The sequence below is a fragment of the Anastrepha ludens genome, chromosome 6, assembly GCF_028408465.1.
Source record: "Anastrepha ludens isolate Willacy chromosome 6, idAnaLude1.1, whole genome shotgun sequence".
Lineage (NCBI taxonomy): Eukaryota > Metazoa > Arthropoda > Insecta > Diptera > Tephritidae > Anastrepha > Anastrepha ludens.
In genome coordinates this window covers 94410579-94427886 of record NC_071502.1, presented here as the reverse complement: position 1 = coordinate 94427886, position 17308 = coordinate 94410579, and the positions used below count along the sequence as shown (strand labels likewise).

Here is a 17308-nt window from a genome sequence, read left to right as displayed (position 1 = left end):
TGCAACGTTTTGAGCATTTTCGTTCCGCGAGAGTGAAAAAAGATATAACGTTATGAAAAAAGATATACGTTATAATATATCTTAGATACACTTTAGGCTATTTTTCCTGAGTTTTTCCTTGTGGTTGCTAATTTCTAGTGAGAAATAACTCTGCCTACTTTTTGGCACTTGTTTGTTGGTGCAAACTTGTACGAAATATATTTGTGGTGCCTACTTTTTGGCGTTATATTTCCTTGGTGCCTATTGTTTGGGGGGCGTTTTTTGGCTAGTGCTTGTGCGTACTATAAAGAGCTATCCATTCCGGCGTTCGATTTATTGGTATTGCCTTGCGGTAATTTGTGCCGTTGCTGCGGTCCTGGAATCGCTGCGTTTGTGCGGGTGATAAACACTCGGAGTAGTGCGCGTTGTTGCCACGGTTTGTGTCCGGCGTTTACCTACACCCACCCTTCTCCGTTTTTTGTAAATTTTGTCTATTTGTATTCTCTGCAAATGTTGTGAATTTATTTAGATATAAATTTTTTCTCTCTCTCTCTCATTCTCTCTCGGGTCTCTCCCTCTAACTTTGTCTGCCTTGAAAGTTTCACTTCTGTTATGTGTACTACGTACGCACTTTTTTTTGTCTCTCTCTCTCCACCCAATGTAAGCGCCTTTTTGGGCGGTGATGTAAACACCTTAACTCTGTAAGTTAGTTCAAGGGCAAAATAGAAAAGATGCTTCTAGACACTTCTCGCAAGAACTCACCATTTATCGTGCAGAAAGTTGTTTGAATTATTACGAAACTTTTTTCCCATCGACTACTTTAGTAAATTTCAAGCTAAATGCATTGACATAAATTACACCAAACGCCTGAAAGGAACGAGATATCAGTACCTGGTCTGGTGTCGAAGAAGTTGTTGATCTAGTTTTCAAGGGCCTCTTTGTTATCGAAGGTAATGCAATTCATATGGTTTGACATGGCGCGAAAAAGATGGTAATAATTCGGTGCGAGGTCCGGAGAATACGGCGGATGCTGAAGGACCGCCCATTCGAACTCTTGGAATGTGGTTTTGACAAGTTGTGCAACATGGGGCCTGGCGTTGTCGTGAAGGAGTATGATTTGACCATGCTGATCTACATCCTTTCAGTCGAATAGCCTCATTCACGTGGTGTTGCTGGACAATGTAGAGTCCCTTGTTGACCGTTGTATTCTTTTCGAGCATTTCTCAGTGCACCATGCCCTCCCAGTCCCACCAACACATATCATGATCTTCTTTGGATGAAAATCCGGCTTGATTCTCGGCCTTGGCGTATCTTCTTAAGACACCCACTCCTTTCTTTGCTTCATATTGATTTGGTAAAAAAGCGCTATTTATGACCGCGTGTTGCTCGATGGTGGGCGAGATGCTGAGAAGCAATTTGAAGGCGACTTTCTTCGTTTTTTTCGTTGAGCTCCTGAGGCACCCAGACTCCAAATTTTTCGGTCAATTCCATTAAAAGAAGTTGATTGAGAATCGATTTATAATCGCAGTTCAGTTTTACGCAAATTAACGACTGGTTTGGCGACCATTCTCTTTCAAAAGTGATTTGAGACGTTCTTCATCAAATTCAGAAGGCCTTCCGCTGCGGGACGTGTCATTGATGACAAAGTCGCCATTTTTGAACTTTGCAAGCCATTTCCGGGCTGTAGACTCGCCTACCACACCTTCTCCATACACGTCGCAAATGTCCCTGGCTGCTTGAGCAGCTCTTTGACCTCGATGAAAAGGAAAGAAGAGCAGGTGTCGAAAATGTTGATTTTGCCTACTGGGTATTCCATTTTCAAACCTCAAAACTAATAAAAAATTAAAGAAATCAAAAATACAATTAACATAATATTAGTTTTTTAGAGCAGAAACAATTCTATCGAATGAGTACTTACTTACCCTTTGCCAAACAGCAAATAAATCGTTGTAAAATAAAAGAAAATATAAAAATGCTGCGAACTTATACCCCAACCCAATATATGATTTTTAGTATATTAGGTTTTGACCAGCTGTTCGCTCTTTGTTTCTCAGAAGCACTCCCAACGGCAACAAATTAGGTTTTCCGCAAGTTCTTTACGCATCGACCTAATAATTTGCTATAGTATCGTCTCGTGCTTTTTTTTTTCTTTCGATGAAAAGCCCCTAAAGATTTGTTTCCACTTCGTCTTTCTTGTATCTTCAACTGTGGGTACTTATTGTTCGACCCTTGTAATGCAGATTTTGCTTTCTAAGCGAGATGCTTCTGAAGTAGAAGCCTGCCGACTTTTACGAAAATTAAATCAACAATACGCAAAGAAGAAAACAGCGGAAGAGTTTCTTACTGCGTAAAAGTTCACAATATAAAAATTAAGGCAAAAATAAAAAACAAACAAAAAAAAATTAAAAGGCAGCAGTGCAAGCAGCAGAAAATAAAGACAACTGCTGCTGCCTACCAAGCACCATGCCTCACTATTCCTCCTTCACCACATTTCCCCACATTTGAGCGCCCCTGAGTGTGTGAAGATATAGGAAAATAAATACCGTACGCAATAGGAGCCACATAATGGAGCCACTTGCAGTTGTAACTCGTATACGTATTTGCTGTAGAATAGAAATTTCATTTCGCTTTCAATTGATTGCTCCATTTTCCGCTTGTTTTGCACTGTTTTATTTGTTCTTGGTTTGTTTTTGTTTTTTGTGCGGCCAATCAATTGCGTCATTTAATCGATATTAACTTCTATTTTTTATTTTTTTGCTGTTGCGCTCCATTTACTTAGTATATTTGTAAACTTGTTGTTCATTTTCCAACGGAAATTGTTATTTATTTTTCGAAATATCTTAGATTGCACTGATTCAAATTCTTTTCAAGTATTCGAGAAAATGCTTAGTCGGTTTTCGCACAGCAGTGCAGAACAGCCTCAGTACAGATCTGCATTAGGTGATTTATAAAGAGGCAAAGTGGAACTAATTTGGCATATTAAAAGCCATTTACAATTTATTATGCTTTTAAAGACTAGTTCGCATTACGTTTTTCAAGTCGAAACCTAAGGAATTGACTTGGCGGCAAGGCTGCACTTCGAAACTAGGGGGTCCAGCAGAAATCAAGGTAATTAGGTCCACAACGACTAACTCGAAATGTGTTCACGAATGTTGAAGACCCCAGCAATCTATTCCACAACATACATATAACGGTACTGCGTACATGGCCACAGTTGTGTTTCAGAAAACAGTCAAGTCGAGAATGAGATCCTTAGATCCACAACATCTAATTTGAAAAGTGTTAAAGAATGGTAAAGCGCTTTATAATTTCTTTCTCAGCATAGAAGAAATACAGGTATTCCGGAACATAGTAGTGTTTCACGAAACAATAAGTGTGCGAAGACCGGATTAGGGGAATTGAGTTCACACATACAACCTCAACCGGATTTCCTGACTACAAAAGTTAAAAAAAAGGTGAAAGCGACTATTTATTAACAACAGATGGACTAATCTGAAGATCTGCAGAGTATGCCGTACACACTAGCCGACACTAGCCAACACTCGATGAACGAAAAACACGGATATACGGTCTTAATTACTATTGGCCATATAACCACCAGATTCAAAGCTTTACATTTCGGTCGAGACTGTAAAGATAGGCTCGAGGTAGAGAGAATTCAAGTGGTCTTCTTCTTTCTCTTTATTATGATAAAATTGGTATGGCTCAATTACCTATGGAACAAAATATCGGCCTCGGCGGCACACCTCCATCCGATGGTCCAAATTATCGATGACGCTGAGGCATAATTGAGGTTCTATGCCGTTAATGTGCCGAATTATCTTATCCTTTAGCTCTTGAATTGCTGTTGGCTTATCGACGTACATCTTTTCTTTCAAATAACCCCAAAGAAAGAAGACCAACGGTGTCAAATCGCATGATCATGGCGGCCAATTGACATCGCCGCGACATGAGATTATTCGGTCATCAAATTTTTCGCGCAAAAGAGCCATTGTTTCGTTAGCTGAGTGGTAAGTGGCACCGTCCTGTTGAAACCACATATCGTCCACATCCATATCTTCCAATTCGGGTTATAAAAAGCTCGTTACCGTCTCACGGACGGACACTATTCACAGTAACTAGATGACCGACCTCATTTTGGAAAAAATACGGCCCAATATGCCGCCGGCCCATAAACCGCACCAAATAGCCACTCTTTGTATGTGTATTGGTTTTTCGGCAATCACTCTTGGATTATCATTCGCCTAAATGCGGCAATTCTGCTTTTTGACGAATCCACTGAGGTGAAAATGTGCCTCATCACTGAAATCACGAAGTGCGCGATATGAATTTTGATTTGAACGCCCGTTTTGATAATAAGCCTGAATAACTTTAACGCGTTGCTCGATTGTATATCTTTCCATGGTTCAAATTGAGTTAGTCTGAAATTAAAAAATGTCAAATGAAATGCAGAAAAAAACTTGACGTTTAGGGGAGGTTCACATTCAACATCGGCCCTTAAAATTTAACCACCCTTTATAAGAGTAGCCTAACAATATGAATTTTTTAGCTGACTAATCATAAATGTAACGGCCATTGCAGCCAAATAGTTGTTGCTAGTTTCAACTATCCTAACCTGCTTCACATCACAAACTCTCCTTTTCGCTTGAAGGGAAATTCTAATTTTTGCAGTGAAGGCATCTACTTACAGTAAATCGATGTTCAGTCACACATCAATCGCACAAACAAGCCATTTACACATCACTAATAGCTCCATTTACCAAAGTCATCAATTCCCCACAGGGCTTAAGACCTTTTCTCCACTACACACAACTTGGCACTTATGCATTTCCTCTCGTAAAGCGCTTTTCATTGAATACAAATGTACGTATGTGTGTACGTGTATACTCGTATATGTGTGTGCGAGTGTATATGTGTGTACGTGTGTATAGCTATGTACATAGTTTCCGCTCTGATCTTTTCACTTTTATGAACTCAAAAGCAACTGAACAATAACAGCCGCAGAGGAAATGCAAAACCAAAAACAAGTCGACTTAACAAAAAAATATCTCGTTCCTCTTAAAAATACCATTTTTGGTTTACGACGCGAGAAAATGTCACACAAAAAGAAAAGATTGCTCTCAAACACGCAGCAAAGATTTACTGTTGACAACTGCGAGCAATAACAAAGACAATAAAAACAAAAACTTTAATATACTCCGTAATAAAAATAAATTCAACAGGCTGTTTTACTTTGCTAGTGCTTTGTTTTATGGCTGTTCAAAATGGGAAAAAGGTTGAAAATAAAGAAAAACAAAAGTCATAATAATAATATATACATACATACATACAATAATAAAAAATACCGAACATTTCCATTGAAAGTTTCATTTGTACGTTTTGGTTGACCCTGTTTGGGCATTGCTATTTATTTGTTTATTAAAACCCACAAGACATTTTTATTATCATTATTTGGGTTTATGTCTACGCTTGCGATATTCTGCGAAGAAAAAGGAAATGTTGCAAATTTAAGTGCAGCAGTAAGCAATCTGAAATTATTGTTACTATTTGCCATTTGCGGCCGCCGTAGCCGAATGGGTTGGTGCGTGATTACCATTCGGAATTCACAGAGAGACGTCGGTTCGAATCTCGGTGAAAGCAAAAATTAATATAAAAACATTTTTCTAATAGCGGTCGCCCCTCGGCAGGCAATGGCAAACCTCCGAGTGTATTTCTGCCATGAAAAAGCTCCTCATAAAAATATCTGCCGTTCGGAGTCGGCTTGAAACTGTAGGTCCCTCCATTTGTGGAACAACATCTACACGCACACCACAAATAGGAGGAGGAGCTCGGCCAAACGCCTAACAGAAGTGTACGCGCCAATTATTATTATTATTATTATTTATTTGCCATTTCGCTTACCCACACATTCACTACAAATTTGGCAAATTATGTAAGTACAAAAAAAACACGACAAAAACCAAAACAAAAACAATTTTCATCACAACGCTCCCAGCGTTGCCAACCATTTCATCGACTGGAGTTGCATTGAACTGCATAATTTTTTTTTTTGCTTTTTTCGCTCTCTTTCACACATTTCTAAAATAAGACACTTTGCATTTGTTTTCCCTCATCACTTTTGGCGTTTTAATGTTTTTGTAGGCAATTTTATTTTTAAAATTACACTCTCAACGATGCGCAAGCAAAAACAAAAATATGAAGAGCGCAAGGAAATCAAAAATAGTCAAGCGAATGGCTCTGATACATAATGGCGAGCAGCTGAGCGCCGTTACACGTGCGGAAGGGAAAAAGTGTGGGTGACTAAAGACAAGTTTAAAGAAATATTGCAAGTGCGTTGCCTCCGCCAAAAGAGGCAAATGAAGGGGAGAGGAAGAGAGTAATTAACGCACTCACTCAGTAGATCGGATATTTTGATACTCGGTCAAAAGAAATCACGACCAATAGAGGAGAGGTAGAAAAAAATAAGGTTTTTTGCTGATTACTTAATGGGAGACAGCACATTACTACTTCGTCCAGCAGCTGTGCGGCTTTTATCAAGTAGGTTCGTTATATACTAAGCACTAAAGAATAGAAGTTTACAGTATCAATGTTATATTCCAAATTTAAATGGAAATTTCGTTTGTTTACGTACCGGTTCAAACAAAAATAACAATTTCATAATTTTTTTCAGTAAACTCCTCCATAGTGGGTTTTAATTATATTTGTATGATTCTCAAGCGCAAACAAAGTAATTTTCGTAAATTGTGGTTCTTCTACTTTAATACCTGTCGAAAAAGACACCATCCAACTGTGGCAGGTTCCAAACAAAACAATGCTGAAAAAGAGGCGCGAATTTGAAAGACCCTTTGTTATACTTGTGAGCAAAATTATAAACACACCACTATTTTTTTATTAAAAAATATAGCTCTTACCTAAAAACCGTACAACACAAAGTTTCAAACTTTGTATAAAAATTTTCAAAATTGCGTCAAAACTTTAAACTTTTTAACCAAATTTTTAGATTTTTTCTGGGTATGCAGTTTTACTAAAGCGATTTTAATGACACAAAGTAATTTCAAGTGACTACAAAATACCATTGATTTTTGGCCCTGTTTTTTTTTTTTTTGACGGTGCTACGCTTTTTCTTTCATAAAAAACCATTCGATCATGTAATTTGTATGGAAGAAAGGAAGAAAATGCGCCATATCGCAGTGGATCGGAGGGATACGATTTGGGTGACTAGGGCAAGTGTATAAATAAGAAAAAAAAAGAATTCGCGCGTTCGCTTCTGTTAGGTGTTTGGCTAAGCTCCTTCTCCTGCATCTTGATGTTGTACCACAAATGGAGGGACCTACAGTTTTAAGCCGATTTCGAACGATTCCATAGCAAAAATGCATTTGCCATTGCCTGCCGAGAAGCGACCGCTATTAGAAAAAACTTCTATTATTTAATGTTCATGCGTGTGAGTTTTTTATAATATATAATAAATAAAATATTAAACAAAATATTTGCGAAAATTTGCTTAACTTGAACACAAATTTTTCTTATTATGCGAAGTGTAAATTTCTCATAGTACTGGATCCAAACACAGCCTGCTAAGACCTTTCACTTGGGTCGTATTGGTATTGCCGAATATATCGAATTTCCCCTCTTGTACCTCCATTTTGAAATGCTGTAACTGAAAACTGTCTTCAACAAACACGAAACTATCGATGTGCGTTTGTGCAAGAAGAAATATGAGTAGATCTTTTGGTGGCAAGGAGCCAAGGTGGTCGCTTCTTAACACAACAATGCCAAAGCCTGTTTCGAGCGAAGGTGAGACAGACGCACAAAAAGTGGTCCGTCGACTCATCCTCCTCTTCACATGCTGGGCAGAGCGCATTGTCTGAAATGCCGACCTTTTCCATGTGCTTCGCTATTAGAAAGTGGCCCGTTATCAGTCCAATCAGCTGCCTACAGTCCCTTCTGCTTAATGACAGGAGGCTCTGGGCCAGTCGGTCGGACATGACAGGTAACATCAGTTTTATACAGTAACCTCTTTGCAGAAATCGCTATAATTTCTGTTAAGAAAATGTCAAACACAAAGTGGCGCTAAACTAATCTTCCTATCGGAAGATTTATAATTTTTGCAAAAGGGGTCGTACGTCAATCATACTTTAAATGCATACAACTAGGCAAGCAATGGAGGGCGTAACGATCAACATAAAAATTCCCATCACTCAAAATCATTTTTTTTTTAATATTTAGCAAAAAAGTCATTCAAAAACAAAATTAGATGATTATTTTTGCGCCATATTGTAGATACTCGCATATGTCTGTACATATGCATATATGTACTTAAGTATAAGTGAAAAACATCATCATTCTCTAGTTGAGCTCCAGCGAAAATCACTTGATTACTGTAAGCTTTTAAAACGCCACTTGAAAGCGTCATTATGCGATTGCGTACTCTTCACATTCCAGCAACATCATCTGGAAATCATTAGCAACATTGTTGTCTCGAATACGAACGAATTGCTAGCAACATTTGCAGCTGCTGTAGACAAGTGCTGTGAACCAACAACATTTTTGTCAATAGCTATGATATGGCTTTGTATGTACATACGCGTGAAATAAATATTGCATGAAAAATAAAAAACAAGTAATTTTAAAGCTGATAAAAAAAAAGCAAGAGTTAAATATCTGTTGCATCAACACTCATAATAATGAATAATCGCATCAACAACAAGATCAAAATCAAACTCATAAAAAAAGCAAAAACAATTGCAATAACAAACAAATGTTGGCATTAACATACGCACATACTTTCATGCATACATACATACATAAGTGCATTCCTCATATAAAGCAACACAATGCAATGCAATATTCTTGGTACGCAATGCTCTTGTCTTAATTCAATGCGCCGCCGCTGCCGCCGCTGCTGCAACACTCGCAACTCACTACGCTGGGGTGGAGGTGGTGATGGCAAGCAGCAACTACAACTGCATATTTACACGCACACTAGCACATTTTCATACATATGCACATACATTCCTCTATACAAATGTGTATGCCTTGCTCGCCATGCCTCCTGTAGCCGCTGCAAGTATGCGCCTAATGCAGTGTTGCAACAATTGCCTCTATAGGTTGCCTTCTCATTGCCCATCATTGCAGCATTCAATTATTACTTCATGTTCGAACGAAAAAAATGAAGCACAAGCAAGACAACAACAATAAGCAATTCATGCATATTATAATATTAATAATCAAGTAGAAAATCTCTCAGCTGCATAGCACAACAGGCACAAGTGTGTCCGCCTGCTTGCCTGTCTCCTTGCCTGCCTGCTGCTTTTGGTGGTGCTTAGCTGCCAGCATTATTGGATGTCTGCCTCTTGGACGATAGTTCAAAATGCCCTGCTGCTTTGATGCCTCGCTGCCTCACTGCCTGGCTGCCAACATGCAATCACTGGCTGACAGTAAATCTTTAATAATTCAAACACTTCTGCTTATTGCTGTCGCTATTTTTTGTTTCGTGCCTCTTTGCTCCATGTTGTTGTTGCTATTTGAATGTTTATGTCTCTTTAGTATGCCAATATGACGCCCAACAGTTGGCTGCACAGCCATCAATTCATATGTTGGCAGTAATTCTTCTCCTCGACGCAGTCATATGGCGCGCTCTATATTTAAAATATTTGAGTGAAAAATAAAGATATATACACACCCATACACATGTATGTATGTATGTATGTATGTATGTACAAGTATATATGCACTTTAAAGCACACATTTTTCAATTTGCATTTCCTCAATTAACGTCCCTAGTGGCGAGTTCTCCGATCCTTTAACGACAGCAGCCACATAAAAAAATCAACTTTTGAATCCAGAAGCCCGTTAAATAGGTCGCGTACTCGATTTCAGTAACCCAAAAAACGTATAATATAATAAACAAGCTCTGATTTCTGGGCACGAAAGTCTATTTTTTTCTTAAAATACCATCTGCAGTTCGTGTTCGGCATACCATTTTAGGTACCACCATTTATGGAACAACATCAACGCACACATTGGGCTTTTTAGCCTGAGTGTTTTAGAAGCCACCCAATCTCCTGGTACTCCTTGGCTCGACCTTTTCAAATTTCAATTTATAGGTATTAGAAAATTTTTTTTATCTGGTGATCCACTCCCGAATGGTAGTCATGCACTAACCCAATCGGATACGGCGGCCGCCCAGAGTTAAGATCACTTTAGTTTAAAATACCACACGAACTATAGGGATGTTAGACCGACTCGCTTATCGCAAGTGAGGATAGACCCAACTTTGCTCTTTTATAGCCGTCCTATAAAGGTGAGCCACTAAGTGCACTTATTGAAGCAGCACGTGTTGCAAATATCCACCGACCTCAGATTCAGTAGGTATTCGCAGAAGTCGTTGTGCAGAATCCGCAAGTGTGGTACTTACAGAGGTAGTATTCCACGCTCGCCACCTCCTGCTCTTCTCTACAGCTGTGGCAAAAGTCATTTGTTGGAAAGCTCATCCTCTTTCCATGAATCCTCATTAGACAATGCACGCTGACCCGTTTGCAGCATTGAGTTCATAGCGCATTTGTCATTTTAAAGCCTAAGTCGGTAGTTGCCAAAAGAATGTGGCATGCCCGCATTTCGATCAGAGTTCAGTAAGACAAGTTCGAGTCTTTTCGTAGCTAGCTCGTCCAGCAATGTCCTAAACTGAGTTTAAAGAAATATGAATTATAGTATAGTACTAAAAATGCGTGGCTCTCAACATTGAAAAGTTTAAGCCAAGCCTCCACTCCAGTTCGAGGCTTGAATCGTAATGTTGTCCAACTAAGCCATATAGTTTTATGTCGTCTTTGCCACATGACTTTAAGAAGCTTTCTACTGACAGGGATGCACTTGGAGATTTACTTTTGTCTGTCGAGGGGCGACGGAGTTACAAAAAAATCCTACATTTATCTCGTGAAAACCCTCTTGTTTCACACAAGGCTTCACAGCAGTCACTTGATGGGTAAGATCTGGAGTTTCAGGCCGGCTAAAAACCAATGAGCAGATCTAGACAATCTTTTGAGTTGTTGGAGGTTTCTGTAAAGAGGATTTTAAAACAGAAAGCCGATAGTGGAATTGATGAATGAGTAAAACACAGCTTCTAGAAGGTGATCGTACTTCTTTAAAGAGGCTTCTAAGATAATAGACTTAGTCCATCGCGAAATCTAATAAGCTTGAACTTTTGAAGGGATCGGGTAACTAACGACAACTCTGTAAACTTAAGATTATTTAATGACACCAGAGCCATGTCAGGGCCATATAAGATGATTATTATCAGATGGAACAGGAAATATGTATGTCAGCAAGTCTTACGTAGACCGTAGCTGCAGTTTAGGTACCTCCAAAACCGCGAAATACCATATTTTTTAAACGGATTATCCACGGTGGTGGAATCAAGTGTGTTTTAAGTAGAGGTGTATGCTATTCAAGAAGCAATCAACGTTGTTGTGGAAAACAGATGAAGAGGCAGATCTGTACGTGTCTGCAGCGACAGCAAAGCTGCGCTCATGGCCTTAGACAGCCCTCCAACCACTTCAGTGGTAATTGAACCCTGTAAATCCAGGTTCTAGATTCGCAAACGGATTATTTGAGCCCACAAGCAAGCTTGGCAGATTGAGAGAGGCTGCAGATGGAAAAAACTGATGTTACCTGTCATGCCCGACCGACTGTCGTAAATCCTCCTGTCATTAAGCAGAAGAGACTGCAGGCAGCTGATTGGATGATGGGCCACTTTCTATGGGCGACAGGCATCTCAGACAGTGCACTCTGCCCGGCAGGTGGAGAGGAGGACGAGAAGGCGGACCACTTTCTGGCGTCTGCCCAGCCTTTGCGCGAATCAGGCTTGAGATCTTTGACACTGATATGTTAAGAAGCGACCACCTTGGCTCCGATTTCTTCGCAGGTCGAGTAGATTTAAAGAAAATTAAAAAGGAACCCCGAGTGCAGTACAATGGACTTAATGTGTCTGAGTGCTGTATTTGCTAGTCTGTTACGACAAAAAAAAAATCCATAGTGGTAGCGCAATCATCCGACAAGGGATACCCAAAGAAGTGCCGAAATTCCTTTCCAAATTGAAAAGAAGAGAACTACAAGCCGCAGTAGGATAGGGCATGGCGCATAGTTCAAGAAGAAAACCAGCATCAACACCAGCATAAGCATATTTTGTCAATGGCTCAGCAACTGAGCGGCTTTTGCTGCAGTAAGATTGGGCAGTTCTGGGTCAAACGTTTTTGATAATTTACACTCTCTACCCTAAGGTAATTTACTGGTGTGTGATTAATAGGCATGCAGATCTAAGTTGAACGACTCACTAATTTTACAAGTACGCCCTCAACATAATTGTGAGACTCGCTAAAAGTAACACATAATCCATGAATTAGAAATATCAATAAATAACGCATCTAATTTAAACAGTACCAAGCAAACCTACAGAAATACTCAAGCTAACTGCTCGCTCTTCTAAACTTCAACGAAACCATTTAATTAGTCCCGTTGAGAGAAAATCTAACGAATCTAATTGAAAAAGTCGGTTTGCGTACTGAGAACTAGAACTTTCTGCTCTAAAAACAAGCGATCTGCATAGAATTTCCATTCGCCGCTTGGGAATTATGGCTGGTACTTGACAAATTTATCCACACAGACACACTCGCATGTATGCATGTATTAGTAGGTATCATCAGCTGCCCTCAAACTGGCAATTGTGGCATAGAAGAATGATGGCCAATTGATTTTCGATGTGAATCCATTGTGTCTTATATGAAACATTAATATAAATAAACGTCAACTCCACTCTCCACTGCCGCACTCACTCCACCGTCTTTGAAGCGCCGAACTGCACCCCAAGTCAAACATCGACGCTACGGTGTGTCGGTATCTCGACTTTGTCGGAGTGGAGACAAAATCAAAAAAAAAAAAAATAACGAAACTAAAGGACGGAAAACAAAAATCGAAAACAAAACAAAAAGCCTAAGTGAAAAGGGGAACGCTGATCATATGAAGAGCTTGCAGTCATTACGAAGCATACCTACAGTGGGTGTCAAAAGAAAGTGTATATTTTTTAATAAAGGGGGATCAGATTGGAGGTACTTTTTTCAATCGGGTTTTTTTGACAGTTGACGCGTGACTACTGCCAAGCTAAATACATAATATTTTGCAGTATTCATTAACATTTCATCATGAAAAGCCTTACGCATCAACAACGTTTACAAATCGTACAATTGTACATATTACGAAAATCGACGCTCTGTGGAAAGTGTTCATCATGCAATCAGGTCAACTTACGGTGTACAGCGAATTGGTCGCATTTTTTGGCTTAATGGCTAAGTCAATAAGCAAAGTTGTCGTATTTGAGCTAAAAAGCAACCCGAAGCCATTCAAGAACAGTCATGACATCCATTGAAAACAACCGATTGGTGCGGCCTATGAGCTGGAGGAATCATCCGCCCATATTTCTTCAACGACGAGGCTGGCGCCAATGCAAAGTGAATGGCAATAAACGCTATCGCGCCATATTAAACGACTTTTTGATGCCGAAAATTGAAGCCCGTGATCTCCACAACATTTGTTTCCAAACAGACGGCGCTACTTGCCATACACCACGTGAAACAATGGATTTACTGCGCCATCGTTTCGGTGAGCAATTTATCTCGCGTCTCGGACCAGTGGATTGGCCACCAAGGTCATCTGATATCACACCTTTGAACTTTTATTTGTGGGGTGGTGTAAAGTCTAAATGCTTTGTGGAAAACCCAGCTTCGTTTGAGGTGACGAGGTAAAGCGCGACGTAGCAAGGCTTGCTCTCGTTTCTACGGGGAATTTGTGGTTTTGTATCCATATTAGAAGACTGGATATAGCTTACAACAACTGCTACAGAAGCTGCAGAGCTGAAAATGAGCAGAGTATAGCTAAAATCATACGGTATCGATGTCCAACTTTCTTGAGGGGATGGAGGTCTGCTCTGCGAGGATTTGAGTACAATTACGCGCGGCATTTATTCAGCCACAGTTTCTAGAATGCTTTCAAATGTACATATTAACTTCACTGGTTATTTTAACCCAGTCAGGCGTGGTCTATGATTTCTTCAACGTCATCCTCAGCTAAATTTTGGTTAGGCTAAACCAGTCTATTATATTCCACTTTGCAACCCAAACCGCCCCAAACAATCTGCGTAAAAACTCAATACAGCTGCCTCTTACCTAACAAAAGAATTTACACATCTCTGAGATTTGATGGTGAAAAGACAAGAGCTATACTGAGGCGAATATTAAGGTATTCTGCCAAGACATTATCTTATAAAAAAATTCGTTAGATTGCGAGCCGAGTATGCTGCGGCATGCAGAAGATGTGGTGGTACATAATGTTATGAGAGCTTTGAGGATTTAACAAAAATGACTAGCGCCGACACGCTGTTAGTCATTGACGATATCAAACTGAGTTGAACATGAAATCTAGCGTTGCCATAATGGGTTATTTTACAATGACATAAATAGCTACAAGAGCCTTACGAAGCCCACTTCGCTTGGGACTTCTGGCTGGCGTCGGCTAAAAGAATTGAAAAGACCAAAATAAAAAGAAATTGGAACGCATTTCGCTTGGGACTTCTGGCTGGCGTCGGCTAGAACAATTGGAAAAATCAAAATGATACGAAATCGGTAAGCACTTCGCTTTTGACTTCTGGCTGGCATCGGCTAAAAGAATTGGAAAGACCAAAATGATACGAAATCGGTAAGCTCTTCACTTGGGACTTCTGGCTGGCATCGGCTAGAAGAATTGGAAAGACCAAAATAATAAGAAATTGGAAAGCATTTCGCTTGGGACTTCTTACTGGTATCGGCTAGTAGATGAAACTGTTGCTGTCTTGTAAATTACAAAAAAGTGCTTTCAAAGTTGTGTCAGGAATATTATATATTTAAAGGGTGTATCTTTTTTTTCGACGCTCACAGTACGAGCATGCAAACGTGTACATATTTGAGGGTAATATAGGATACCTTATAGGAAAGTATATTACTTCTAAACTGGCGTCCAGGAAATGATAACCAGTTCGAGTGCCTACTCTTCTTCATAGAAAAATGAAGCCATAGAAGTCACGGCCCTCTTGACCTGTGTGCCTTACGTGAGATATCAGCTTTTATGCCAGTGATAGTCGTACAATTTTGGATGAACCCCCAATGTCGCACTCTTTTCTACTGCTGTAAATCCAGTGGCTGCTAGAGTGGTTCGTGTGAATAGCTCCAAAACAGGCGTTTTCCCCATGTCCAGTTCAGATGGTTCTCTCTGCAGGGTATGCGTGTGCATATGGTGTATGTAGATAGATAAGTGTTTGCGCGCACTCAACTTCTTGAAGACAACATGGAACTTGGAGCTTCGCAACACACTGCGCGCTTCAGCCCATTTGTGGCAGCCCCACATTTGTTAGTGAGAAGAGATGAGGAGAGGCAGAGCCGGAAACAGAACAGCAACGAAGTAAAACGACATCGCACGTATGTATGTACAAAAGTGTATTTGTATCGAGTACTCGCTGCTGGCGAAGCGTAGCACAGATGGCGCGTGAAGTGGAGCAGCAGTTGCCGCGTCGGAGCAACAGTGGACGCAGTAGCTGGTAATGGCAAAAGTGGCAAGAGCAGAAGCAACGGCGACGCTAGCAGTACCAGCAAGTACTAACTGCTTGATCGCATTTGCCGGTGGTCTTCACTTTATTTACTTCGCAACGCGCAATCAGTCGTGCTTTGTTGTCGGGACCGAAAAGTTGTGCGAACGTGATGAGTGCCTGCGATAACCTTAACGAAATTTGTGCATCAGCTGCGTGCAAGATGTAGTGAAGCGTGTAAGGCGAAGAATAAAAGGGCCTGAAATAAATAAAAATAATTTGTTTTGATAATTTTAGAGTAAACGTGATTTTTTTTAAATAAAGTGAAGCAAAAAATTCCAAAAAAGTGTTTGTGCAAACCTAAGTGCAAGTCTGCGGTTTTTATTTCCTTGCCGAAGAGATTTTTTCACATATTTTCACTGACCATTTTAAAAAATTTGCTTCGAAATGAGCAAGAAAATGTGGAACAAAATTTTTAAATCTTCAAAAACAACCAAAAACGTCAAGCTATCGGCGGCGACTGCGGCCAAGACGAACAAGCGCTGCAGCATTTACGAAGAGTACCAGCAGCTGAATGGACAAGCTGGGCAGGCAGAGTCTATAAAGAAGCCAAAAAAGTTGCAACCAAGCAAGCAACTAAACGAAGAAGCGCTACACCAGCAAAAAATATTGCAGCAACATGAGGCGGACGCAGCAGGTGATGTTGCAACAAGTAATGCTGCAGAGCCAAGCGCTTCAACAGCAACCAACACTACGGACAAGAATAGCCAAACGAATAGCGAATTAGTGCAAGCGCTTACAAGCGCGGCTGTTACGCTACCATTGCCAACGCCAACAAGCAGCGGTAAAGCAGAAGCGGCAGCGTTGGCAGGTGCCAATGACCAGCTAATTGGCAATAAAAATAACTGCAACACAAGCGGCACAGGCGCGATCATCAAACAACAGTCCACATTTGCCAAAGTGGTGAGCAGCTTTACGCTCAAGCGAAGCAACAACGCTGGCACGCAAAAACAACAAGAAAAGCAGCAACAAGCTAAGCTGAACCAAAAGGGAAACGGAAATGTCAATGCTGCGGGCAAATTGCCAAAGAGTGAGTTTTTTCAGCATGCCACGCCTACTAACCAGCAACAGCAAAAGCAGCAGCAGCAGTCTAGCAGTCATGCGTTGCAGCAGCGCCAGCAGCAGCAAGCACAACAAGCAAAAGGCGGCGACAAAGAAGAAGAAGAAGTGGACGCAAGTGTAAAACAACAGCAAAAGCAACAACAACAAGAGAAGCGCTCCTCACAAGTACTAATTGTTATAAAGCAAATAGTGACGACCATGCCAAAAATGGTGTCTACAACTGCAGCGACAACCACTACAATAAAAACAGTGCAGCAGGTTGTTGGCGACAGCAACAGCTGCATTGCTGCCGTTGTCACTGGCACTGCACCTGCCCTCAACGGCCATGACAGCGCTGTCAATCAAGTGCATTCAAGTGCAACGCATGACAATGTTTTCATTTTGGGTGCTAGCACTGCTACAACAACAACAACTGCTACCAGTTACTCAACTCCCACTACTACTACCACTTTTACTACTACTACCACCACTACCACTACTAACACGCGCATGCCAGCCAACGCAGCGCATGTCGAAAAAAGTAAATTATTGCCCTAATAAACATACGCATACACACGCACACACACACAGTAACACGCACACAAGCAGTAATTGCACTGCACG

General features: G+C 40.4%; 1 protein-coding gene across 7 annotated transcripts in view; it reads left to right on the top strand.

Moving 5' to 3' along the window:
* LOC128867787 (mucin-2) overlaps positions 1 to 17308 on the top strand; it is a 162923-nt gene that overhangs the window by 103342 nt on the left and 42273 nt on the right. The window contains exon 1 of one of the 7 annotated variants that reach the window (XM_054109283.1): positions 15562 to 16673. The exons of 5 other annotated variants lie outside the window; for them this stretch is intronic. In XM_054109283.1, coding sequence (XP_053965258.1) covers positions 16031 to 16673 — 643 coding nt within the window. In that variant the 5' untranslated portion in view covers positions 15562 to 16030. Of the gene's footprint in view, positions 1 to 15561; positions 16674 to 17308 lie in introns of those variants that run through there. One more of the 7 variants, XM_054109282.1, reaches the window with a different exon arrangement.